General features: G+C 46.9%; 1 protein-coding gene across 1 annotated transcript in view; it reads right to left on the reverse strand.

The window, feature by feature from the left end:
• LOC139374642 (catenin delta-1-like) overlaps positions 1-27441 on the reverse strand; it is a 50951-nt gene extending 23510 nt beyond the window's left edge. The window contains exons 1-9 of the mRNA XM_071115680.1: positions 27199-27441; positions 13789-13931; positions 10531-10602; positions 10238-10363; positions 8518-8807; positions 8302-8386; positions 7851-8041; positions 6391-6501; positions 5184-5322 (exon numbers count right to left, since the gene is read on the reverse strand). Coding sequence (XP_070971781.1) covers positions 5184-5322; positions 6391-6501; positions 7851-8041; positions 8302-8386; positions 8518-8807; positions 10238-10363; positions 10531-10602; positions 13789-13926 — 1152 coding nt within the window. The 5' untranslated portion in view covers positions 13927-13931; positions 27199-27441. The remainder of the gene's footprint in view (positions 1-5183; positions 5323-6390; positions 6502-7850; positions 8042-8301; positions 8387-8517; positions 8808-10237; positions 10364-10530; positions 10603-13788; positions 13932-27198) is intronic.
• Positions 27442-27786: the final 345 nt, after the last annotated feature.

The raw sequence follows: 27786 nt of genomic DNA on the forward strand, positions 1-27786 counted from the left end.
GAGAGGGGAGAGGAGGGGGAGAGAGGAGAGGGAACGAGGAGAGAGGAGAGGGAACGAGGAGAGAGGAGAGGGAACGAGGAGAGAGGAGAGGGGAGGGGAGAGGGAGAGGAGAGGGGAGGGGAGAGGGAGAGGAGAGGGGCGAGAACGAGGAGAGGGAACGAGGAGAGGGAACGAGGAGAGGGAAGGGGGAGAGAGGAGAGGGAACGAGGAGAGGGAACGAGGAGAGGGAAGGGGGAGAGAGGAGAGGGAAGAGGGAGAGGAGAGGGAAGAGGGAGAGGAGAGGGAACGAGGAGAGGGAAGGGAGGGAGAGGAAACGAGGAGAGAGGAGAGGGAGGGAGAGGGAAGGGAAAGCGGAGAGGGAATGAGGGATGAGGTGTTGGTGGTTGTGTGTTGCTCTCATTCTGACATGAAAGACAGTAGCTAGGTAGCCTGCAGCATGGCTGTGTTTATGACTAGATAAAGGGTGCGTGGGTAATCAAATCTAATTTTATTCCTCACATGCTTCATAAACAACAAGTGTAGACTAACAGTGAAATGCTTACTTACGGGCCCTTCCCAACAATGCAGACAGAGAAAATAGGAAAAATGATAGAAAAGTAACACTTAATAACAAAAGTATATAAATACATAATGAGTAATGATAACATGGCTATATAAACAGGGTACCAGTATGGAGTCGATGTGCAGGGGTACGAGGTAATTGAGATAGATATGCAAGGGGCTTTAAGGCTGTGGGTGTGAAGGTGAGGTGCTGCAGGTTCTGTTTGTGTATATAAACTAAGTGTGTATAGATAAAGATATGACCTTGTCCTTCTTAAAGGTGAGGTGCTATAGGTGTATATATTGACCTTGTGTACACACACACACACACACACACACACACTTGGCTTTAATACACACGAGTGAGTGAAGTGGGGGATGTTCTGCCCATGCAACCTAGATTACTATGTCACTAGTAGTGTTTGTAGTTGAGTGAGTGACTGACCATGAGAGTGAAGTGGGGGATGTTCTGCCCATGCAACCCAGATTACTATGTCACTAGTAGTGTTTGTAGTTGAGTGAGTGACTGACCATGAGAGAGAAGTGGGGGATGTTCTGCACATGCAACCCAGATTACTATGTCACTAGTAGTGTTTGTAGTTGAGTGAGTGACTGACCATGAGAGAGAAGTGGGGGATGTTCTGCCCATGCAACCTAGATTACTATGTCACTAGTAGTGTTTGTAGTTGAGTGAGTGACTGACCGTGAGAGTGAAGTGGGGATGTATTTCCGTGTCAAATCAAATAAATGTTTATTCGTCACATGATTGGGGTAATGTCACGTCTACTCGCGCTCCTCCTCTCTGGCGCTCGTTGTCACCAGTGTAGTCATCATTACGCGCACCTGCGCTTCATGAGACTCACCTGGACTCCATGACCTTCCTGATGACCCCCCCTATCGGTCACTCCCTTGGGTTCCTTCCCCAGCCCTTATCGTTTCTGTTTATATGTCCCATGTCTGAACGCTACTCGTGTTCCTGGTTTTGTTCCCTGTCTGAACGCTACTCGTGTTCCTGGTTTGGTTCCCTGTCTGAACGCTACTCGTGTTCCTGGTTTGGTTCCCTGTCTGAACGCTACTCGTGTTCCTGGTTTTGTTCCCTGTCTGAACGCTACTCGTGTTCCTGGTTTGGTTCCCTGTCTGAACGCTACTCGTGTTCCTGGTTTTGTTCCCTGTCTGAACGCTACTCGTGTTCCTGGTTTGGTTCCCTGTCTGAACGCTACTCGTGTTCCTGGTTTTGTTCCCTGTCTGAACGCTACTCGTGTTCCTGGTTTTGTTCCCTGTCTGAACGCTACTCGTGTTCCTGGTTTGGTTCCCTGTCTGAACGCTACTCGTGTTCCTGGTTTTGTTCCCTGTCTGAACGCTACTCGTGTTCCTGGTTTTGTTCCCTGTCTGAACGCTACTCGTGTTCCTGGTTTTGTTCCCTGTCTGAACGCTACTCGTGTTCCTGGTTTTGTTCCCTGTCTGAACGCTACTCGTGTTCCTGGTTTGGTTCCATGTCTGAACGCTACTCGTGTTCCTGGTTTGGTTCCCTGTCTGAACGCTACTCGTGTTCCTGGTTTGGTTCCCTGTCTGAACGCTACTCGTGTTCCTGGTTTGGTTCCCTGTCTGAACGCTACTCGTGTTCCTGGTTTTGTTCCCTGTCTGAACGCTACTCGTGTTCCTGGTTTTGTTCCCTGTCTGAACGCTACTCGTGTTCCTGGTTTGGTTCCCTGTCTGAATGCTACTCGTGTTCCTGGTTTTGTTCCCTGTCTGAACGCTACTCGTGTTCCTGGTTTTGTTCCCTGTCTGAACGCTACTCGTGTTCCTGGTTTTGTTCCCTGTCTGAACGCTACTCGTGTTCCTGGTTTTGTTCCCTGTCTGAATGCTACTCGTGTTCCTGGTTTGGTTCCCTGTCTGAACGCTACTCGTGTTCCTGGTTTTGTTCCCTGTCTGAACGCTACTCGTGTTCCTGGTTTTGTTCCCTGTCTGAACGCTACTCGTGTTCCTGGTTTGGTTCCCTGTCTGAACGCTACTCGTGTTCCTGGTTTGGTTCCCTGTCTGAACGCTACTCGTGTTCCTGGTTTTGTTCCCTGTCTGAACGCTACTCGTGTTCCTGGTTTTGTTCCATGTCTGAACGCTACTCGTGTTCCTGGTTTGGTTCCCTGTCTGAACGCTACTCGTGTTCCTGGTTTGGTTCCATGTCTGAACGCTACTCGTGTTCCTGGTTTGGTTCCCTGTTATTAAATTCACTCCCTGTACCTGCATCCTGATTATCAGCGTACACGTTCCAGGTAAACAGCAGGTGTAGACTAAGTGACATGCTTACGGCCTTCCCAACAGTGCAGAGAGGGGGAAAGAGAAATAATACAAACATGTGTGTTTATATTTGTCCAAGACAGGTTACATAAATACATGAAAGGGCCGTCCATAGTTAACAAATATCTTAATATCAAACATGACCCATTCACAATACTAGTAAAAGTGTGTGTGTTCACACATGCATTTCAATGAGTGCAGGTTGTGTCCTTTGTGTGTGATGATATTGGTTGTAAATGTATTGACTAGAGTAGATTATGACGATGACCGACTTAATTATTTATTGCTATTCGTCCTTTCTGATGAAAACCATCGAGTGCTCATTGTCAAGATCGCTGGTGCCATGGAAACCTCTGCAAGGAAACAGTCAGCTCAAAAAGGAGTGTGTAACCAACGTGGGAGAAGGCGTGTTTGCAGAAGAGCATGGTTTATATAGCTAGATACAGTGCCTTGCGAAAGTATTCAGCCCCCTTGAACTTTGCGACCTTTTGCCACATTTCAGGCTTCAAACATAAAGATATAAAACTGTATTTTTTTGTGAAGAATCAACAACAAGTGGGACACAATCATGAAGTGGAACGACATTTATTGGATATTTCAAACTTTTTTAACAACTCAAAAACTGAAAAATTGGGCGTGCAAAATTATTCAGCCCCCTTAAGTTAATACTTTGTAGCGCCACCTTTTGCTGCGATTACAGCTGTAAGTCGCTTGGGGTATGTCTCTATCAGTTTTGCACATCGAGAGACTGACATTTTTTCCCATTCCTCCTTGCAAAACAGCTCGAGCTCAGTGAGGTTGGATAGAGAGCATTTGTGAACAGCAGTTTTCAGTTCTTTCCACAGATTCTCGATTGGATTCAGGTCTGGACTTTGACTTGGCCATTCTAACACCTGGATATGTTTATTTTTTAACCATTCCATTGTAGATTTTGCTTTATGTTTTGGATCATTGTCTTGTTGGAAGACAAATCTCCGTCCCAGTCTCAGGTCTTTTGCAGACTCCATCAGGTTTTCTTCCAGAATGGTCCTGTATTTGGCTCCATCCATCTTCCCATCAATTTTAACCATCTTCCCTGTCCCTGCTGAAGAAAAGCAGGCCCAAACCATGATGCTGCCACCACCATGTTTGACAGTGGAGATGGTGTGTTCAGGGTGATGAGCTGTGTTGCTTTTACGCCAAACATAACGTTTTGCATTGTTGCCAAAAAGTTCAATTTTGGTTTCATCTGACCAGAGCACCTTCTTCCACATGTTTGGTGTGTCTCCCAGGTGGCTTGTGGCAAACTTTAAACGACACTTTTTATGGATATCTTTAAGAAATGGCTTTCTTCTTGCCACTCTTCCATAAAGGCCAGATTTGTGCAATATACGACTGATTGTTGTCCTATGGACAGAGTCTCCCACCTCAGCTGTAGATCTCTGCAGTTCATCCAGAGTGATCATGGGCCTCTTGGCTGCATCTCTGATCAGTCTTCTCCTTGTATGAGCTGAAAGTTTAGAGGGACGGCCAGGTCTTGGTAGATTTGCAGTGGTCTGATACTCCTTCCATTTCAATATTATCGCTTGCACAGTGCTCCTTGGGATGTTTAAAGCTTGGGAAATCTTTTTGTATCCAAATCCGGCTTTAAACTTCTTCACAACAGTATCTCGGACCTATCACAGTGCAGGTGCATTTATACTGAGACTTGATTACACACAGGTGGATTGTATTTAGCATCATTAGTCATTTAGGTCAACATTGGATCATTCAGAGATCCTCACTGAACTTCTGGAGAGAGTTTGCTGCACTGAAAGTAAAGGGGCTGAATAATTTTGCACGCCCAATTTTTCAGTTTTGGATTTGTTAAAAAAGTTTGAAATATCCAATAAATGTCGTTCCACTTCATGATTGTGTCCCACTTGTTGTTGATTCTTCACAAAAAAATACAGTTTTATATCTTCATGTTTGAATCCTGACATGTGGCAAAAGGTCGCAAAGTTCAAGGGGGCCGAATACTTTCGCAAGGCACTGTATATATATTACCTTGTCGTTCTTAAAGGTGAGGTGCTGCAGGTATATATATATATATTACCTTGTCGTTCTTAAAGGTGAGGTGCTGCAGGTATATATATATATATATATGTATATTACCTTGTCGTTCTTAAAGGTGAGGTGCTGCAGGTGTATATATATATTACCATGTCGTTCTTAAAGGTGAGGTGCTGCAGGTATATATATATATATATATATATGTATTACCTTGTCGTTCTTAAAGGTGAGGTGCTGCAGGTGTATATATATATATATTATTACCATGTCGTTCTTAAAGGTGAGGTGCTGCAGGTATATATATATATATATATTACCTTGTCGTTCTTAAAGGTGAGGTGCTGCAGGTATGCGGCAGCGTTGCTCTTGACGGGGTCCAGTCTGTAGTTGAGCATGGCGATGACCTCCGGCAGCTCAGGCTGTCTCCAGGAAGTGGCGGGGCCTTTCCTCAGGGTGCTGGCCAATCAGGTAAGAGAATATATACATCACATTCATCCAAAGCGACATACAGTAGTGCAGGCAAATTCCACATCTGGACCTTGAATCCAGTTCCACTGTTGAATATCATTCCTCCCTTCTAATCAGGGACTGACTTAGACCTGGGATCCCAGGTGGGTACAATTCATGATCAGGTAGAACAGAAAAACAGCAGTGGTCCAGACCAGTCCTAAAATACACTTTTTGGTCCACCAGCCACTGTGGCAGGTAGATTTAAAGATCTACCAGCCACTCAGTTTTTTTTTACCATCCAAAATATTTCCCCTAAAATTACACAAACAAAACAAAAATACAGATGTGCATGCTTTGTAATGTTTCTAAAACAATAAAATTTATTACTGTTAAGAAGTAATGTGGTATATTGTTTCATTTCATTTCATTTTTTTGTGACCTGACACTTAACAAAAAATGATCCCCTGCCCCTTTAAGGACGGGAGGTTACCGTGGTAACGCGACTAGAGTCATGTTTGTCCTGTGAGTCTGACAAGCAGCAGGGTTGTCTTCTCTTCTCTAGCAGTTGAAACTCAAACATTGAAAAACAACCTAACGCGTGAACAAAAACAAATATAAATAGCCAGGAAACACAAGGACAAAGTCTTCAGTAGACTTCATCTTCAAGTAAATTAGACCAACTTTTATGCCTGTGCACAAAGCTTCTAAAAATGAATTGTTCACTCATCTCCTGACACTGTGCGAGGTGGGATAGGCTATAAGATTCCTAGTTCTTTGACTTTGTGTGATTCATTTACCAGCTGTGAAACAAAAACTGCAGAAATACTTAGAAAATAGCCACTGCAGCATTTAATCATACTTGACTATTTTTATTCACAGATGTGAATGAAATGCTGGCACTGTGGAGCCCTGGCCCCCACCAACATGGCTGGTGAAACACACATCTGACCCACATATGACAAAATGACCCGCGTTGGCAGGTGGTGGGTGTTCATTTTAAGCCCTGGTCTGGACCTGCAGGCTTGGATGTGAATACCCCTGATATATCTACAATACGACACCAAGGAGTCTCACCTGTCCAAGGAGGCCATGCTACCCCTCTCTCCCTGGGCCAGGGGTGCACCTCCCCAGTAGTACATGTCCCCTGCTCCACTCATGTCTCCGTCCAGAGTCCCTTCATAGCTCCTGGGAGGGGAGAGAAGAGGTAAGGGGTTAGTCGGGAGCGGACACTAGACTGGTAGGGGTTAGTAGGGAGTGGACACTACACTGGTAGGGGTTAGTAGGGAGTGGACACTAGACTGGTAGGGGTTAGTAGGGAGTGGACACTACACTGGTAGGGGTTAGTAGGGAGTGGACACTACACTGGTAGGGGTTAGTAGGGAGTGGACACTACACTGGTAGGGGTTAGTAGGGAGCGGACACTACACTGGTAGGGGTTAGTAGGGAGTGGACACTACACTGGTAGGGGTTAGTAGGGAGCGGACACTACACTGGTAGGGGTTAGTAGGGAGCGGACACTAGACTGGTAGGGGTTAGTAGGGAGCGGACACTACACTGGTAGGGGTTAGTAGGGAGTGGACACTAGACTGGTAGGGGTTAGTAGGGAGCGGACACTAGACTGGTAGGGGTTAGTAGGGAGTGGACACTACACTGGTAGGGGTTAGTAGGGAGCGGACACTAGACTGGTAGGGGTTAGTAGGGAGAGGACACTACACTGGTAGGGGTTAGTAGGGAGTGGACACTACACTGGTAGGGGTTAGTAGGGAGTGGACACTACACTGGTAGGGGTTAGTAGGGAGTGGACACTACACTGGTAGGGGTTAGTAGGGAGTGGACACTACACTGGTAGGGGTTAGTAGGGAGCGGACACTACACTGGTAGGGGTTAGTAGGGAGCGGACACTACACTGGTAGGGGTTAGTAGGGAGCGGACACTACACTGGTAGGGGTTAGTAGGGAGCGGACACTACACTGGTAGGGGTTAGTAGGGAGCGGACACTACACTGGTAGGGGTTAGTAGGGAGTGGACACTACACTGGTAGGGGTTAGTAGGGAGTGGACACTACACTGGTAGGGGTTAGTAGGGAGTGGACACTACACTGGTAGGGGTTAGTAGGGAGTGGACACTACACTGGTAGGGGTTAGTAGGGAGTGGACACTACACTGGTAGGGGTTAGTAGGGAGCGGACACTACACTGGTAGGGGTTAGTAGGGAGTGGACACTACACTGGTAGGGGTTAGTAGGGAGTGGACACTACACTGGTAGGGGTTAGTAGGGAGTGGACACTACACTGGTAGGGGTTAGTAGGGAGCGGACACTACACTGGTAGGGGTTAGTAGGGAGCGGACACTACACTGGTAGGGGTTAGTAGGGAGTGGACACTACACTGGTAGGGGTTAGTAGGGAGTGGACACTACACTGGTAGGGGTTAGTAGGGAGTGGACACTACGCTGACTGAATAAACAACCAGGGATACAGAGAAGGAGACCAGACATTACAACACACACTCCCTCCACACACACTGGGACATGTACCCTGTCCTGCGGGGCGGTCCGTGGTTGAAGGCTTGTTGGTTGCGTGGTACTGTTCCGTAGTGGATGGCCGGTCCCATGCCGTAGTCTGCCTCGTCATATCCCAGACTCCTCTGGTCATCCTCCAGACCGTACGGCTCTGGGACAAACCTCGGCATCCCAGACAGCTCCAACGCACTGCCCATACGACCCACCTGACCAATACAATATCATCATGTTAACACACATTCTACAGTCCTGACAGCTCCAACACACTGGCCTTACGACCCACCTGACCAATACATTATCATCACGTTAACACACATTCTGCAGTCCAGACAGCTCCAACACACTGGCCTTACGACCCACCTGACCAATACTTATCATCACATTAACACACATTCTGCAGTCCTGACAGCTCCAACACACTGGCCTTACGACCCACTTTATTTAACACACGCGCCATACGACCCACCTGTGGCTGTGCTGCGTATGGGTCCAGCTGGTTCCTGCTGATGGCTCTGTATCCTGAGTCCAGGGTCCGGTACCCATCAGCTGGCCTGGAGGGGAGAAGTAGAGAGGAGAGGAGGGAGGAGAGGGGAGAGTTGAGGAGGGAGAAAGGAGAGGATACACCAGTTGTCTCCCAACTCTACGTCTATGGATAAAGAGACAACAGATCCACCTGTCCTACCTGTAGCGGTCGTCCATGCGTGCTCCCCTGCTCAGGCTGGCGTAGGTCTCCCCTATGGAGGGAGGGCCCTGGCGGTAGTCCTCGTACCCCCCCGGGGGTCCGTAGTGGTAGTTTCGGGGCACGGTGTTGGTGGGGTAGTCCATGGGAGGACCTGGCTGTCTGTAGACCCGCTCCATGGGGGTGGTGTAACCCCCTACACCTGTCATAGACCCCCCTCCATCAAGGGAGAGGTTGTCAGACACAGAGGGGATGACTGTACGAGTCATGGTAGTCTTCACTACCTTCTTTACCTGGGGAGAGGGGGGAGGAGAAACAGATTCAACTAGGTTAGTGTCAGACACGGAGGAGATAACCGTACGAGGAGTCAGGGGAGAGAGGGGTTAGTGTCAGACACGGAGGAGATGACATGAGGCAGAGGAGAGAGGGGTTAGTGTCAGACACGGAGGAGATAACCGTACGAGGAGTCAGGGGAGAGAGGGGTTAGTGTGAGACACGGAGGAGATGACATGAGGCAGAGGAGAGAGGGGTTAGTGTCAGACACGGAGGAGATAACCGTACGAGGAGTCAGGGGAGAGAGGGGTTAGTGTCAGACACGGAGGAGATAACCGTACGAGGAGTCAGGGGAGAGAGGTTAGTGTCAGACAAGGAGGAGATAACCGTACGAGTCATGGTAGTCTTCACTACCTTCTTTACCTGGGGAGAGGGGGGAGGAGAAACAGATTCAACTAGGTTAGTGTCAGACACGGAGGAGATGACCGTACGAGGAGTCAGAGGAGAGAGGGGTTAGTGTCAGACACGGAGGAGATAACCGTACGAGGAGTCAGGGGAGAGGGGTTAGTGTCAGACAAGGAGGAGATAACCGTACGAGGAGTCAGGGGAGAGAGGGGTTAGTGTCAGACACGGAGGAGATAACCGTACGAGGAGTCAGGGGAGAGAGGGGTTGGTGTCAGACACGGAGGAGATAACCGTACGAGGAGTCAGGGGAGAGAGGGGTTAGTGTCAGACACGGAGGAGATAACCGTACGAGGAGTCAGGGGAGAGGGGTTAGTGTCAGACAAGGAGGAGATAACCGTACGAGGAGTCAGGGGAGAGAGGGGTTGGTGTCAGACACGGAGGAGATAACCGTACGAGGAGTCAGGGGAGAGAGGGGTTAGTGTCAGACACGGAGGAGATAACCGTACGAGGAGTCAGGGGAGAGAGGGGTTAGTGTCAGACACGGAGGAGATAACCGTACGAGGAGTCAGGGGAGAGAGGGGTTAGTGTCAGACACGGAGGAGATGACATGAGGCAGAGGAGAGAGGTTAGTGTCAGACACGGAGGAGATAACCGTACGAGGAGTCAGGGGAGAGAGGGGTTAGTGTCAGACACGGAGGAGATAACCGTACGAGGAGTCAGGGGAGAGAGGGGTTAGTGTCAGACACGGAGGAGATAACCGTACGAGGAGTCAGGGGAGAGAGGGGTTAGTGTCAGACACGGAGGAGATAACCGTACGAGGAGTCAGGGGAGAGAGGGGTTAGTGTCAGACACGGAGGAGATGACCGTACGAGGAGTCAGAGGAGAGAGGGGTTAGTGTCAGACACGGAGGAGATAACCGTACGAGGAGTCAGAGGAGAGAGGTTAGTTTCAGACACGGAGGAGATGACATGAGTCAGGGGAGAGAGGTTAGTGTCAGACAGAGGAGGTGACATGAGTCAGGGGAGAGAGAGGGTAAAGGTAGTACCGTAGTTTCTGTGCGGCGCGTGGTGCCATCTTCGCTGGTTTCCACGGAGATGACGGGGGGCACCTCGTGCGGGTCCTCCTCCACGGTAACCGTCTCCTGGACGACTTGACCAGGCTCCATCCTGTACTGAAGAACGGAGACAGACACCGTTACACCCACACACACACACAGATAAATGCACACTCGCAAACTTAATTAACACAGGCAAACATGTCACACACACAGATACATAGACAGTCACACAACTGACAAAGAGGAAGACATATTCCGGTACACACACACACACAGCTTACATGTGTCCCGTTGACGTATCCCTCGTTCAGTGTGAGCCTCTCTATGTCCGCATCACAAGAAACACGCCCATTCTGTAGAGCGGAGGGGAAGACAGGAGTTGTTTACACAAGAGAACAGAGTGTGTGTGTGTGTGTATGTGTGTGTGTCAACCGCAGGGCCAGTGGCCAGGGAGGAGCAGAGTTATTCCAAACATTCAGAGGAGCAGGTTAACGCAGGACACAGAGAGAATGTCATGACATCAGAGCCCCAGGCTCCTTTCACACACACAGGCACCACCACATCCCATTCAGTCAACCCCAGACAACAGGCACCACCACATCCCATTCATTCAACCCCAGACAACAGGCACCACCACATCCCATTCATTCAATCAACCCCAGACAACAGGCACCACCACATCCCATTCATTCAACCCCAGACAACAGGCACCACCACATCCCATTCATTCAACCCCAGACAACAGGCACCACCACATCCCATTCATTCAACCCCAGACAACAGGCACCACCACATCCCATTCATTCAACCCCAGACAACAGGCACCACCACATCCCATTCATTCAACCCCAGACAACAGGCACCACCACATCCCATTCATTCAACCCCAGACAACAGGCACCACCACATCCCATTCATTCAACCCCAGACAACAGGCACCACCACATCCCATTCATTCAACCCCAGACAACAGGCACCACCACATCCCATTCATTCAACCCCAGACAACAGGCACCACCACATCCCATTCATTCAACCCCAGACAACAGGCACCACCACATCCCAGTCAGTCAACCCCAGACAACAGGCACCACCACATCCCATTCATTCAACCCCAGACAACAGGCACCACCACATCCCATTCAATCAAACCCAGACAACAGGCACCACCACATCCCATTCAATCAACCCCAGACAACAGGCAACACATCCCATTCAATCAACCCCAGACATTAAGCAGAAATACAGTAAGTACAAAGTAGACAAACAATAAAACAATTGATGAAGCGAATGAAAAAAACAAATGAAGGACAGAATGGGTGAGACATGGAGGATGAGGAGAGACCGGTTCAGAGCATCACTGCTGCCAGCAAGACAGGAAGAGCCTCAGAGAGCAGGGTGTGTGAGAACCTGTCAGTGGGTTGTCAGTTGGCTGTGTGTGTGTGTGTGTGTCTCAGTGGGGTTCTCAGTGTGTGTGTGTGTGTGTGCCTGTCAGCTCTGTAAACAGGGTGAAGACCAGGCACATTCCAACCCTGTCTGTTCTCCAGAGATACAACACTGACTGACCAGACCAACCCTGAGAGAGGAGACTACGTGTTTACCGTGTAGTGTGTTCATAAAATGCCTGAGGGTGGGAAAATGACACACCTCAGTGTGTTTGCTTACCAGACAGTGTGTGTGTGTGTGTGTGTGTGTGTGTGTGTGCTCGCAAGTAATCTAAAGCTATGCGGTCACTATGTCCAGACAGGGAAGCCTGACACAGTCAGACACTAAGCAGGAAGTGGACATGGTAAACAGTAACCTAGACCAGGTATTGGACAAAACCCACCCGGTTTATGAACCAAGCGGGCAGCAGTATACTATTTGTAAACAATAAAGTGTATTTTTCCTCCTCTGTTCTCCCTTCTGCTCAGTGTACACATGCTGCTCCTCCTTCAGAAAAGCACCAAAAATGACATTCAGTAGCCTCTAGCAATGCTTGTATAACGTTGAGCTGGATTTGCCCGTCTTTGCAATTGTGTTCATTTTCACACGTTAGCATTTAGCTAACAGCTAACATCTGGTCAGTGTTGTATTCTCAGACTAAATACTGCAATTCTACTGTCTGAACGATCTGTAATATTCTGACCACAGGATCAGCCATGGATTGGGATCATTAACACTGAAAATACGGTATAATGTTTTATCACATATGAGCCTTAGGAATGTCTTCTAGTCAGGTTTATAATATGACATTTCTCTCTAGCCTATATGAGAATTTCACATGTCAACACCGAACGGCCACAAAAACAATTGTACCACAAGTCTGCTGCAATGCGTAACTGCAAAGACAACCAGATGTGGCAGCAGGCTACCTTCACATGACATGCACATCCACAGAGATGACCTGGGGGTACCAGGCTACCTTCACATGACATGCACATCCACAGAGATGACCTGGGGGGGTACCAGGCTACCTTCACATGACATGCACATCCACAGAGATGACCTGGGGGTACCAGGCTACATTCACATGACATGCACATCCACAGAGATGACCTGGGGGTACCAGGCTACCTTCACATGACATGCACATCCACAGAGATGACCTGGGGGTACCAGGCTACCTTCACATGACATGCACATCCACAGAGATGATCTGGGGGGTACCAGGCTACCTTCACATGACATGCACATCCACAGAGATGACCTGGGGGGTACCAGGCTACCTTCACATGACATGCACAGAGATGACCTGGGGGGTACCAGGCTACCTTCACATGACATGCACATCCACAGAGATGACCTGGGGGGGTACCAGGCTACCTTCACATGACATGCACATCCACAGAGATGACCTGGGGGGTACCAGGCTACCTTCACATGACATGCACATCCACAGAGATGACCTGGGGGGGGTACCAGGCTACCTTCACATGACATGCACATCCACAGAGATGACCTGGGGGGTACCAGGCTACCTTCACATGACATGCACATCCACAGAGATGACCTGGGGGGGTACCAGGCTACCTTCACATGACATGCACATCCACAGAGTTGTAACCAATGATGGCTACAGGAAGGGTTGACCAATGATGGCTACAGGGAGGGTTGACCAATGATGGCTACAGGAAGGGTTGACCAATGATGGCTACAGGAAGGGTTGACCAATGATGGCTACAGGAAGGGTTGACCAATGATGGCTACAGGAAGGGTTGACCAATGATGGAACGAGACAGGACGACGGTTGGGGTGAGGCAATGGGTGATACCATGGGGGCTAGGATTGCACAATTCTGTGAACTTCATGCAAAATTCCACAGGTTTTCCGGAAATCCTCCAATTTCCTGCTTATTCCCTCCTGGAAGATATCGGAATGTTGCAACCCTAACGGCAGCTATGGAGGTGACGGCATGGATAGTTACAAGGACGGTTGAATGGTGATGAAACGAGGACGAAGTGATGGAATGGGTGATACCATGATGGCTATGGGGGTGATGGATGATCCCATGAATGCTATGGGGGTGATGGGTGATCCCATGGGGGCGAGGGCTTTACCTGTAGATTGGGGGGAGGGCGTGGGAGGGTGCCTCCGCACCTCCTCTCCTCCTCCAGAGCACGAGTCAGACGCTCAAACTGACGCTCCTGCTCCCGCACGGAGGCCAGGAGAGAGGCTGCACTCTCACACTGCTCCATTCACACTGAGTAGAGAGGACAGGACAGGGTTAAACCACCTAGCACCACACTGAGTAGAGAGGACAGGACAGGGTTCAACCACATAGCACCACACGGAGTAGAGGACAGGACAGGGTTCAACCACCTAGCACCACAGAGTAGAGGACAGGGTTCAACCACCTAGCACCACACGGAGTAGAAGACAGGACAGGGTTCAACCACCTAGCACCACACTGAGTAGAGGGGACAGGACAGGGTTCAACCACCTAGCACCACACTGAGTAGAAGTTAGGACAGGGTTAAACCACCTAGCCCCACACTGAGTAGAGAGGACAGGGTTAAACCACCTAGCACCACACGGAGTAGAGGACAGGGTTAAATCACCTAGCACCACACAAAGAGGGAGGACAGAGTTAACCTGACACACACAGAATAAACCGTTTTTAAACCACATTCCATACTCCGTTATATTCACACACAGAGACACTGAGACAGAGAGACAGTTAACCCACAAACACACATTACAGTGATACTGTACAGAGAAGCAGCAGGGCGACAGGATGCTAATCACCTCCACACTTAGAGATGAACAGCATGAGAGAGAGGGGAGGACGAGAAGGAGAGAGAGGGAGGATAGGAGGGAGGTTGAGGAGATACAGGAAAGAGAAGAAGAGGAGGAAGAGGGAGAAGCAGAAGGAAATAAGTTGAGTTACAATAGGAGTGTGATGACTGGGGGGGAGAATCACATGTTCTTAGGGAAGGGCTGTGGCAGGTGGTGCTCGTTAGCACCTCTCGTCTTCCACAGAGGCAGGTGAGAGCGAGATAAAGAGAGGAGAGAATGAGAAACGGAGCGAGAGAGAGAGAGCACCACGGGTTCTAGAAGTCTATTTCTGGGCCCAGAGTTTACACCCATCAGCTCCTGGCTGAGCCCAAAACAGAACCAGAAACTAGAACGACAGTAAAAGACAGAACAGACCTTAAAGACACTGTGTTATATTCACAGTATGGAGGTTGAAATAACACTGTGAAAATCATAATGCCCTTTTAGTGTAAGAGCTGTTAGAAAAGACTGCCTGGAACTTCAGCCTGTTTTGGTGGGATGGAGTTTGTTAATAGACCAATAAAAAAAACTCATTTTGAGTTTCCCCACTCAGACCACTCCCAGGCAGCCCCACTCCCAGGCAGCCCCACTCCCAGGCAGCCCCACTCCCAGGCAGCCCCACTCCCAGGCAGCCCCACTCAGACCACTCAGACCACTCCCAGGCAGCCCCACTCCCAGGCAGCCCCACTCCCAGGCAGCCCCACTCCCAGGCAGCCCCACTCCCAGGCAGCCCCACTCCCAGGCAGCCCCACTCAGACCACTCAGACCACTCCCAGGCAGCCCCACTCCCAGGCAGCCCCACTCCCAGGCAGCCCCACTCAGACCACTCAGACCACTCCCAGGCAGCCCCACTCCCAGGCAGCCCTAGCTACATTCTTGCATGAGAAATTACTCTTCGCTAACAAGCTATTTTTTTTGTGTTTGACCATTTCAATGGAAAATAATCACAGCAAGGTACTTAATTGTTACCCACAAATGATTTAATATTGAGAAAAACAGCTGCATTGGACCTTTAAACAACATGTCGAGGAACCAAACGTAGCTAGAGGATTCAGAACAGGAAACTTGGCCTAACTGAACCAAACGTAGCTAGAGGATTCAGAACAGGAAACTTACTGAACCAAACGTAGCTAGAGGATTCAGAACAGGAAACTTGGCCTAACTGAACCAAACGTAGCTAGAGGATTCAGAACAGGAAACGTACTGAACTAAACGTAGCTAGAGGATTCAGAACAGGAAACTTACTGAACTAAACGTAGCTAGAGGATTCAGAACAGGAAACTTACTGAACCAAACGTAGCTAGAGGATTCAGAACAGGAAACTTGGCCTAACTGAACCAAACATAAACCGACAGAGATTAACTTCCTGGTCAAGTCTTGGGAAAATCTTTTTTTTTTAAATAATTAAAAAGGAAAAGGAATGGGGGTCTGAAATAATTTCACTACTCAAATAGTATCATGAATCTGTCAGATATCCGGATAGTCAAAATACCTATTTTTAACCTGAGCTCTTCTGCACGAGGGAGGCTGGCACGCTATTGCTGCCGCTGCGGATGGGCCGGTTAGTAACGTAGGAGAAGGGAGCGAGCAGACGGAGGAAGAGGAGAGACCAAGGCAACTCAGCTACAGCCAAGACGAGCCAACTGGTAGCAGTCACAATGTTATTCATCATCATACAACGTATCATCATAGAAGTCCCTGTCTTGGATAGAGTAGCCTAGAGAAGAGCCAGCTTTACACCGTCTTGGATAGAGTAGCCTAGAGAAGAGCCAGCTTTACACCGTCTTGGATAGAGTAGCCTCGAGAAGAGCCAGCTTTACACCGTCTTGGATAGAGTAGCCTCGAGAAGAGCCAGCTTTACACTGTCTTGGATAGAGTAGCCTCGAGAAGAGCCAGCTTTACACTGTCTTGGATAGAGTAGCCTCGAGAAGAGCCAGCTTTACACCGTCTTGGATAGAGTAGCCTCGAGAAGAGCCAGCTTTACACCGTCTTGGATAGAGTAGCCTCGAGAAGAGCCAGCTTTACACCGTCTTGGATAGAGTAGCCTCGAGAAGAGCCAGCTTTACACCGTCTTGGATAGAGTAGCCTCGAGAAGAGCCAGCTTTACACCGTCTTGGATAGAGTAGCCTCGAGAAGAGCCAGCTTTACACCGTCTTGGATAGAGTAGCCTCGAGAAGAGCCAGCTTTACACTGTCTTGGATAGAGTAGCCTCGAGAAGAGCCAGCTTTACACCGTCTTGGATAGAGTAGCCTCGAGAAGAGCCAGCTTTACACCGTCTTGGATAGAGTAGCCTCGAGAAGAGCCAGCTTTACACCGTCTTGGATAGAGTAGCCTCGAGAAGAGCCAGCTTTACACTGTCTTGGATAGAGTAGCCTAGAGAAGAGCCAGCTTTACACTGTCTTGGATAGAGTAGCCTAGAGAAGAGCCAGCTTTACACCGTCTTGGATAGAGTAGCCTCGAGAAGAGCCAGCTTTACACCGTCTTGGATAGAGTAGCCTCGAGAAGAGCCAGCTTTACACCGTCTTGGATAGAGTAGCCTCGAGAAGAGCCAGCTTTACACCGTCTTGGATAGAGTAGCCTCGAGAAGAGCCAGCTTTACACCGTCTTGGATAGAGTAGCCTCGAGAAGAGCCAGCTTTACACTGTCTTGGATAGAGTAGCCTCGAGAAGAGCCAGCTTTACACCGTCTTGGATAGAGTAGCCTCGAGAAGAGCCAGCTTTACACTGTCTTGGATAGAGTAGCCTCGAGAAGAGCCAGCTTTACACCGTCTTGGATAGAGTAGCCTCGAGAAGAGCCAGCTTTACACCGTCTTGGATAGAGTAGCCTCGAGAAGAGCCAGCTTTACACTGTCTTGGATAGAGTAGCCTAGAGAAGAGCCAGCTTTGCACCGACTATACAAAACATTAGGAACACATAATAGAGTTGAACCCCCCCCCCACCACATACACAATCCATGTCTCAAGGCTTCTTTAACCTGTCTCCTCCCCTTCATCTACACTGACTGTATCAGATTTAACAAGTGACATCAATAAGGGGATCATCACTTTCGCCTGGATTCACCTGGTCAGTTTGTCATGGAAAGAGGTGTTCTTAATGTTTGGTACACTCGATGTAGACAGCTAGGCTAATGCTGCGGCCACATGCTGCACTTTCACCCCAAACCCCATTCAGATAAAACAGCCTACCTGCTGGTTGCTGGTCGTAGCTTTCTCCCTCTCATTTGGCTAACTTTTCAATTGGGTCATTTTATTCCATCTAGCGTTGCATTAGTGAATTTTCGTTCCACATTGAGCCTCTTTGATTGGCCAACACAAACAACAAGCTACACAGTGAAGGCTACCGGTCAACTACCAGTCTGTGGCGTCATAAAAACTACCCCAAAAAAGTTTGTTTAATTAAACTAAGAATTTGAAATGTCATGGTATATTCTTGTATGTAACAATGTCACATGGATGTTAAAATGTAAATCAGAAAAAAAAATTGTTCATGTTAAAATAGCCCCCCCCAAAAAACTCAAAATGTCATACTCACAAAAGTATTTCAATCCTAACGTCCGTTTGGCTATTGGAATAACCGTTCACATACCTAGTTCAAAACATAACCACATTAGCCTACATGGAATCAGATCCTTGTTGAGCTGTAGTCATACCGGAGGACCAGCCATCCAAATCATTTCCCCCCTTCAAACCTGTCTCCAGTCAGCCACTGGCCGGATTCATTACTGTACAGTAGCAACCCCCCACCCAGTCTGCAGCCGTCTGTGGTGAGTGGATGAACAAAGAGAAGTGTATTACAGTAGGTCTGGTATCTGGTCATGGTGACATGAGATTTATCCTTGAAAACTAAAAACAGAACATCAAGTTTCAGTGAACTTGCTTAATCTCTTTACCCTCCCCTTCACACAAACTGTCTCTCCCCCCTCTCTCTCTCACACACACACCTCCGTCACACATTCCAACGGGAGTTCTGGCATGTCACATCCTGCCTCAGCTGTTCAGGTTGTGTTTGTGGCTAATCCTTCACTTTTTCATATATCCACTCATCTGTCCCTCTCTCTCTATCTACCTCTCCCTCTCAGCCCTGGAGTGGTTACAAGGGCAAGGGGCCTTTCTTTCCATTCCTCTAATGATTTCATATCTCTGATGTTATTAGTCACGTACACATGTTTTGCTGATGTTATCGCGGGTGCAGCGAAATGCTTATGTTTCTAGCACCGACAGTGCAATAATACAGAACAAAACGCACTAATCCAAAAAATAAGAAATATAAGAACTAGAAAGAATGATAAAAGTTGGCCTCATTCATCAGCAAACATATTTTCAAGGTACCTCTAAAGCAGCCTAACGCATTTTAAATTGGGCTCATGGGTTTACACTGACAGGGACAAAACACACTTCACAAGACAGGTTCAGATGGGTAGCCGGGTAGCCTTGTACCACATACAGGCCTCAGATGTCCCAGGGGCATCGACGACCCCCTGGTGTGGCCGCAACGCCCCCGAAAATCCACGCCTTGCAGCCAGTGTCCGTTGTGCCCTTGGGCTGAATATAATCATTATAATTCCCTTCTCCCGGCTACCAGCCACCGTGCTCCAAAGCACCTCTCACTCAATATCTCAATTGTTATTAGCCAACGCCAGTCTCGTGACCGGGTCCTTCTCCCAGACATCTCAGCTCTGAAGTAGGCTGGGAGTGAAGACAGACATGTCAGGGATGCTACGGTGTTCCTCCTCCTTCTCCCAGACATCTCAGCTCTGAAGTAGGCTGGGAGTGAAGAAGGACACATCAGGGATGCTACGGTGTTCCTCCTCCTTCTCACAGGCATCTCAGCTCTGAAGTAGGCTGGGAGTGAAGTAGGACACATCAGGGATGCTACGGTGTTCCTCCTCCTCCTTCTCCCAGACATCTCAGCTCTGAAGTAGGCTGGGAGTGAAGAAGGACACATCAGGGATGCTACGGTGTTCCTCCTCCTTCTCCCAGACATCTCAGCTCTGAAGTAGGCTGGGAGTGAAGTAGGACACATCAGGGATGCTACGGTGTTCCTCCTCCTTCTCCCAGACATCTCAGCTCTGAAGTAGGCTGGGAGTGAAGAAGGACACATCAGGGATGCTACGGTGTTCCTCCTCCTTCTCCCAGACATCTCAGCTCTGAAGTAGGCTGGGAGTGAAGAAGGACACATCAGGGATGCTACGGTGTTCCTCCTCCTTCTCCTCCCATTCTGAGGATGTTAGAACCACTGTCCACATTCACTTTCATCAGTCATCAAGATGAGTAACAAACAGCAAAAGCACTAGCCTGTCAATTTACTATCCCCCATAGTCCAAAATGTTGACCTATTCTATTGGTCAGATTGGGATATTTATTTCTCGCACAGAATGACAGACAGATAGCCTAATAAGTTATTTACTCACATTATATGTTCCAAATTCCAATTAGCGGGAAAACACCATTCTCCAAAGCTCACCGAATAGTTTCACATGACAGAGATGAAAATATCCTTTAAAAATTAAGAGGGAAGATCTAAAGATGCAACAATTAGCATTGTTTGTTAAAAAGATTGGCTGCTGGATAATGAAAGTTGAGAACATGAGAAATACTAATATCACATGTACAGAAGTATTCAGAACCTTTAATCCATACTTATAGTTACAGCTCCTTTGGCAGTGATTACAGCATTGAGTTTTCTTGGGTAGGACGCCTCAAGCTTAGCACACCTGTATTTGGGGAATTTCTCCCATTCTTCTCTGCAGATCCTCAAGCTCTGTCAGGGTGAATGGGGAGCATTGCGGCACAGCTTTTTTCAGGTCTCTTCAGACATTTTCGATCAGATTCATGTCTTGTGAAGATTCACTTCACAACATTGCTGCATAAATATTGACTCCAGAGATGTTCGATTGGGTTCAGTCCGGGCTCTGGCTGGACATTCAAAGACTTGTCCCTAAAGCCACTCCTGCGTTGTCTTGGTTGTGTGCTTAGAGTTGTTGTACTGTTGGAAGGTGAACCTTCACCCCAGTCTGAGGTCCTGAGCGCTCTGGAGCAGGTTTTCATCAAGGATCTCTGTACTTTGCTCCGTTCAGGTTTCCCTCGATCCTGACTAGTCTCCGTGCTGCTGAAAAACATCCCCACAGCATGATGATGCCACCGCCATGCTTCATCATAGGGATGGTACCAGGTTTCCTCCAGAAGTGACGCTTGGCATTCAGGTCAAAGAGTTGGAATCTTGGTTTCATCAGACCAGAGAATCTTGTTTCTCATGGTCTGAGAAACGCCAAGCAGGCTGTCATGTGCCTTTTACTGAGGAGTGGCTTCCGTCTGGCCACTCTACCATAGAGGCCTGACTGGTGGAGTGCTGTAGAGATGGTTGTCCTTCTGGAAGGTTTTCCCATCTGCACAGAGGAACTCTGGAGCTCTGTCAGAGTGACCATCAGGTTCTTGGTCACCTTGCTGACCAAGGCCATTCTCCCCTAATTGTTCAGTTTGGCTGGGTGTCCAACTGAAGGAAGAGTCTTGGTGGTTCCAAACTTCTTCCATTTAAGAATGATGGAGGCCAATATGTTCTTGGGGACCTCCAATGCTGCAGAAATGTTTTGGTACCCTTCCCCCAGATCTGTGCCTCGATACAATCCTGTTGTCTCGGCGCTCTATGGACAATTCCTTTGACTTCCATGGGTTGGTTTTTGCTCTGACATGCACTGTCAACTATCGGACCTTATATAGACAGGTGTGTGCCTTTCCAAATCATGTCCAATCAATTGAATTTACCACAAGTGGACTCCAATCACGTTGAAGAAACATCTCAATGATGATCAATGGAAACAGGATACACCTGAGCTCAATTTCAAGTCTCAGAGCAAAGGGTCTGAATAGTTATGTAAATAATGTATTTCTGTATTATATATTTTGTTGTTGTTGCAAAACTGTCTAAAAACCAGTTTTCACTTTGTCATTATGGGGTATTGTGTGTAGGTTGCTGAGGAATGTTTTTATTTAATACCTTTTAGAATAAGGCTGTAACGTAACAACGTGTGTGTGTATGTATGTAGAGTGAACAAAAACGCAACATAAAATGTTGGTCCCATGTTTCATAAGCTGAAATAAAAAGACAACAGAAATCTTCCATAAGCACAAAAAGCTTATTTCTCAAAAGAAATGTACATCTCTGTTAGTGAACATTTCTACTTTGCCAAAATAATCCATCCACCTGACAGGTGTCGCATATCAAGAAGCTGATTAAACAGCATGATCATTACACAGGTGCACCTTGTGCTGGGGGGCACTAAAATGCCGCTAAAATGTGCAGTTTTGTCACAACACATTGCCACAGATATCTCAGGTTTTGAGGGAGTGTGCAATTGGCATGCAAACTGCAGGATTGTCCATCAGAGCTGTTTCCAGAGAATGTAATGTTCATGACACAAACTATTTGCACCCCGCTTGTTGGAGGAGAGAAAATGTTGCTGGTTTAAAGCTTATTTTCTGCAATTATTCACATTTTGTCATTGGGTGCAGAGAACATTGTTATATAGCAAATTTTCTTGCAATTCTATACATTTTGCCATGTCTAATGTCTATTCATGTGATATTTGAGTGACTCAAAAATCTATGTGCTAAAAAACAGATGACATGGACTAGTTATAAATAGCTCTTTGAGGTATGCAATGACTGACATGACCTGATGATGTACTACCCAATATCGAAATTTCACCTTGTGCATTCTACTATTACAACTTTTAAGAGTAAGTTGGAAGCCTGACTGAGTTTCTTAAAAAAAAAACACTGCCCTGGCAGATGGCCTTGGTGCCCTGGCAGAGAACACCTTTTGAAGCCAAATGGGCATGCCCCTAAAATCATGTGCCAGATTTCTAGGATTCTAGGGCTGCGTTCAGACAGGCAGACCAATTCTGATGTTTTTCCCACTAATTGGTCTTTTGACCAATCACATCCGATCATTTCAGAGCTGATCTGATTGGTCAAAGGAACAATTATTGGAGAAAAAAAATCAGAATTGGGCTGCCTGCCTAAACACAGCCTTAGACTGTGTTGTGAGACACAGAGACAGCAGCTGTTCAGAGACCGGAGGTGAGACACCAGTGATATGAGGCTCTGTCATCCTCAATGTGCTGCATGTAATTTTGACCTCACTCAGCATGCCAGGTAGGGTTCTAGGATATTTCTATCAGCTGTTGAAAGAGACTGAAGGTGACCAGTTGGCTAGGATTCGAGGTTCTTTCTAGACTATCAGCTGTTAAAAGACTGAAGGTGACACCAGTAATCAGTTGACTAGGATTCTAGGTTCTTTGTAGAGTGTATTCTAAGACACACACACGACAGCTATTGAAACAGACAGCAGTGATATTAGGCTCAGTCACCCTAAAGGCTGTTGAATGAGACAGCAGAGATATCACGCTGAGTCAACCTAAAGATTTGCTTGCCGCCATGTATGGCTGTACTGTGGTGTTGTGTTTCTGTGTTATATTACGTTACTTACAGGCTGTGGAAATCATTGCCCATTTCAAGGAGAACAAAGTATCTAGCCTAGGCTGTATGCATATATGGAGATCTCTGAGCATAAGGCTTCATCACCATAATGCTAATGTTTCTAACAAGTCCAGTGCAGGCCTTAAGTGCAGGTGGGGCCATCGTTAGCCCCTCCATTATTAAAGCAGTTAGCCCAGTGGTGAATCCTGTGTGTCCACTGATGGGATAGCATGGGTATTAGACAGCGAAGCCATTTACTGCTCCCGACCCTCACACACAAAACTAACCCACCAATGTGCATGATGCATTCCCAGTCAACACATGCATGTAGGATTGTAGGTAAATACCACTAACTGCTCTAGATCAATGCCAGCAGCATACCACCCTGTATCCCAATGCTGGCTTGCCCCTGAAGCTAAGCAGGGTTAGTCCTGGTCAGTCCCTGGATGGGAGACAAGATGCTGTTGGAAGTGGTGTTGGAGGGCCAGTAGGAGGCACTCTTTCCTCTGGTCTAAAATAAAATATCCCAATTCCCCAGGGCAGTGATTGGGGACATTGCCCTGTGTAGGGTGCAGGCTTGTGGACGGGACGTTAAACGTGTGTCCTGACTCTCTGTGGTCACTAAAGATCTCATGGCAATTGTCGTAAGGGGTGTTAACCCCAGTGTCCTGGCTAAATTCCAAATCTGACCCCTCATACCATCACTGCCACCTAATAATCCCCAGCTTCCAATTGGCTTATTCACCCTCTCTCCAGGCTGTAAATGAGAGCATGTTCTCAGTCAACTTACCTGGTAAAATATGAGTAAAAAAAATATAAAAAATAAACCACATCTGAAAAAAATATTATAAAAAACATTTTCTAAAAAAATGTTTTTTTAAAAGTCTCAGCGTGACTAGTTAAATCTCCAGATACAGAAGTAATCTCAATCAGTAGCAGTTAGCTTCCACTGACATGAGGCCTGATCAGTATGTTTCCATACTACATGGAAATAATAGTCTTATAGTGATTAGGTAGTAATATGCAAGGACCACACTAGAGGTCGACCGATTATGATTTTTCAACTCCGATACTGGTACCGATTATTGGAGGACCAAAAAGGCCGATACCGATTAATCAGACGATTTTTATTTATTTATTTGTAAAAATGACAAGTACAACAATACTGAATGAACACTTATTTTAACTTAATATAATACATCAATAAAATAAATTTAGCCTCAAATAAATAATGAAACATGTTCAATTTGGTTTAAATAATGCAAAAACAAAGTGTTGGAGAAGAAAGTAAAAGTGCAATATGTGCCATGTTAAGAAAGCTAACGTTTCAGTTCCTTGCTCAGAACATGAGAACATATGAAAGCTGGTGGTTCCTTTTAACATGAGTCTTCAATATTCCCAGGTATGAAGTTTTAGGTTGTAGTTGTTATAGGACTATTTACCGCTATACCATTTGTCTTTCCTTAACCTTTGACTATTAGATGTTCTTATAGGCACTTTAGTATTGCCAGTGTAACAGTATAGCTTCCGTCCCTCTCCTCGCTCCTCCCTGGGCTCGAACCAGCAACACAACGACAACAGCCACCATCGAAGCAGCGTTACCCATGCAGAGCAAGGGAAACAACCACCCCAAGGCTCAGAGCGAGTGACGTTTGAAATGCTATCAGCGCATGCTAACTAGCTAGCCATTTCACTTTAAATCGGCCACTCCGATTAATCGGCCGACCTCTAGACCACACACAAACTTGATTCCCCAGTGTTTTACTGAGTGTCATCGCTGCTGTGTGGTAAAGTCTTGTTGTGGTCTGGTCCCTGTACCGGTGCTCCTGACTCAGACACATTTGAATGGCTGACGACAGAGACGGGCAGTTGGTGTGTGTGTTTTAACCTTGGCCTCAGTCCAAACACCACCAGTGCCAGTCCTAGACTTCCGCCTATGTAACACTCCCCGCAGGCAAACTAAATACTAGCCAGAGTATGGTGGCCTCTGACACAGACACACAGTAGAGGCACATTGAGCAGTGCAAGACAGAGTTTCCAAGTAACAGTAAAACGTTAGCCATGTTAATTCTTTGACTGGGGAAAAGGGAGTCATATTCACAGCAGTGTGATGTCATGCTCAATCAAATATATGGAGGGAAGAGAATGTGAAATGGCCACACCCGTTGTTTACATACAGGTAGAGTGGAGTCATGCACAACCAGTAAAGGTGACCAGGAAATGAAATGGCTGACATGTTCACTCTGAAAACCACTGGCAAATTATTGTATTTTTTTTAACACCAAGTTAACAGATCAAATAAACACATCTCAGGTGTAGCACCAAACCTAGGAAGGTGCAAATACAGTAAAAGCAGAGGTCCGTGTGTCTGGGCCACACCCATAGCGTGACTTGAAAGGCTGTCATTAAAGAGGATCATAAATGATACTCCTGGCATAAAAATCACCGCCTGTGTGCTGGAGCTAGGCTACTACATTGCTAGGCTACAACTCTCAAGTCACTTTGAAATAACTTCCAGTATGAACTCAACGACAGTCATCTCACAAATTACATTTGAGGGTAAAAATGAGAAGTGTTCAATTTGGCGAAGGGGTGAAGTAACCTACTACTACTGAAAAGAGAGCATGTACTAACACGTTCCCTCTCCTTCTCCCAAATTTCAACTGGTCAATGTTGACGAATGTCAAACATTTGGCTGTGTTTCGTTGGAACCCCCCAGCTGACAGCTAAGATAGTTTGACATGTGTATTTGTACGGTGCTCTTTTTGATCAATAGATACTGGTGGTGAGGAGCGACAAACCATGGAACTGTAGCATACAATATAAATTGAAATAGTGTGAACTGAGAAGGTGGCAACGGCGTCGCCGTTGGACTCTGAAGTCTTTCTACATACCATGAGAGTGCAAATGAAACAACCACGCCTGACTCTACCCCACCCATTGGCAGGTAGCCTAGCGGATAGGAGTGTTGGGCCAGAAACCAAAAGGTTGCTGGTCCAAATCCCAAGCCGACCAGATGAAAAATATGCCAATGTGCCCTCAAGCAAGGCACTTCACCCTGATTGCTCTTGTAAGACACTCTGGATAAGAGCTGCTAAATGACTATGTAAACCCATCCTATTCCAAAACGTGGCCAAGACCCACAAAACAGGTTCTTCTCTTCCTCTCCCGCCCCCCTTTCTACCTTGCTCTCATTGTGAATATATCAAAGAAATCCAAGACATGAAAGAGGGAGCCACCCCTTCATAACAGAAAAGGAGAAGAAGAAAAAACACGGATGGTGTTGGACAATTATTACTGTACACAGCCGTGTAATGTTACAGTAGTCGTTAGTACACTTTGCAGCTGTTTCATGACTTACAACACATACATCTCGATATATCCCATCCTTTCCACAGACAATTTCTTACAAAGACTCTTGGCAAATATGACAGGAGATAAAGTTTAGTACAGAGCAAACACTTCCTAAACAATGCAACGTTAGTTAGCTACCTTGGCTAGTCGAGAACAACTTCTCACTAGAGTCATTAACGCTACACCACTGCTACACATTAACAGCACGACGGGGGGAGGGAATGACAGCAAAAACTCCATCTACACATGATGGTGATGTAAAAGAGACCTATGATAAAATGATTAACGTGGACTTTGACTCATATTTCGTGAGCGGCCCAACGTCCGTGTACGAGGAGTATCTGGTAGCTCACTCTGCCGACGGGCTTTGACCTAACGACTACAGTGTGGCCAACTTACTGTCTGCCGGGAGTCTGTGAAATACATGGAACTTAAATCCATAAAATGCTTGTTAGGTAGACAATTTTGTAAACTTCACATAACTCAATTGCTAGTTGGGTAACGTTAACTAGGTGACAAACGTCACACTCGCTCTCAAGCAAACGTTAGTTTCTGCTAGCAAACGAGCTAACTAACTTAGCAAGCTGACGACGATTGTTTTACGCTAATGTTAGCTTATTAATAGGTAACTAAGCAAGTCGCTATTATTGGACAGTAGTGCAATGAGTGCAAAACAAATACAGCCGAATACAGTAGCTATATTATAGCTAAGCTACAAATTCGCTAACTGTAGACATCTAACGTTAGCTAACCAAACTACAACACCATTAGCGACCGCTTGCTAACTAGCAAACGTTAACTATTTTTTGTATACGTTCAGACACTTAAATCAAATGATTGAAAAACAATGTACTGAATTACCAATTTCGGGTGGTTCTTTTGTTGTTTTCATGCAAGTCCCCAGGCGTTGTTTGAACAGGGATCCAGGCCTATCGAAACAGACTCAGATTTCCAACTGCTGCTGTTGCAACTCCAATTCTGGGCGTTCTTAGCCCACTGCACGACCGAGTAGTGAAGTCGAATTTCCCCTATTCAGCAAATAGCTTTACCTAGATTACACACACATGGGTAAACTAACGCTGAAAGTGACTAGTTTAGCCCCCCTTGACTGTGCACTCCTTTAGGACCAATCTAGAATAGATAATAGGTGTGTTCACTGCTCTTCCTTCCCGACAGTTTTCCTATTTTCCCTTCCCTGAGTGCGAGATGACGAGCACACACACAGGATAGGGGTTGGGTTCTTTACCGTAATTACCATTTGTTGCGCATTACCCAACACCAGCATGCGTTGTAAAGTAAGGTGGTTTATTTGATAAAAAATACAATACACACGAATCAAAGTTTTAGTTTTCTGAATCAAAGTTTTAGTTTTCTGAATGAGTTAAATGTTTTCTGTAACATCAATGACCTTTTATTTACCACATAGGCCAATCAATGAATATAAGCAAA

Source organism: Oncorhynchus clarkii, chromosome 19, assembly GCF_045791955.1.
Source record: "Oncorhynchus clarkii lewisi isolate Uvic-CL-2024 chromosome 19, UVic_Ocla_1.0, whole genome shotgun sequence".
Taxonomy (NCBI): Eukaryota; Metazoa; Chordata; class Actinopteri; order Salmoniformes; family Salmonidae; genus Oncorhynchus; species Oncorhynchus clarkii.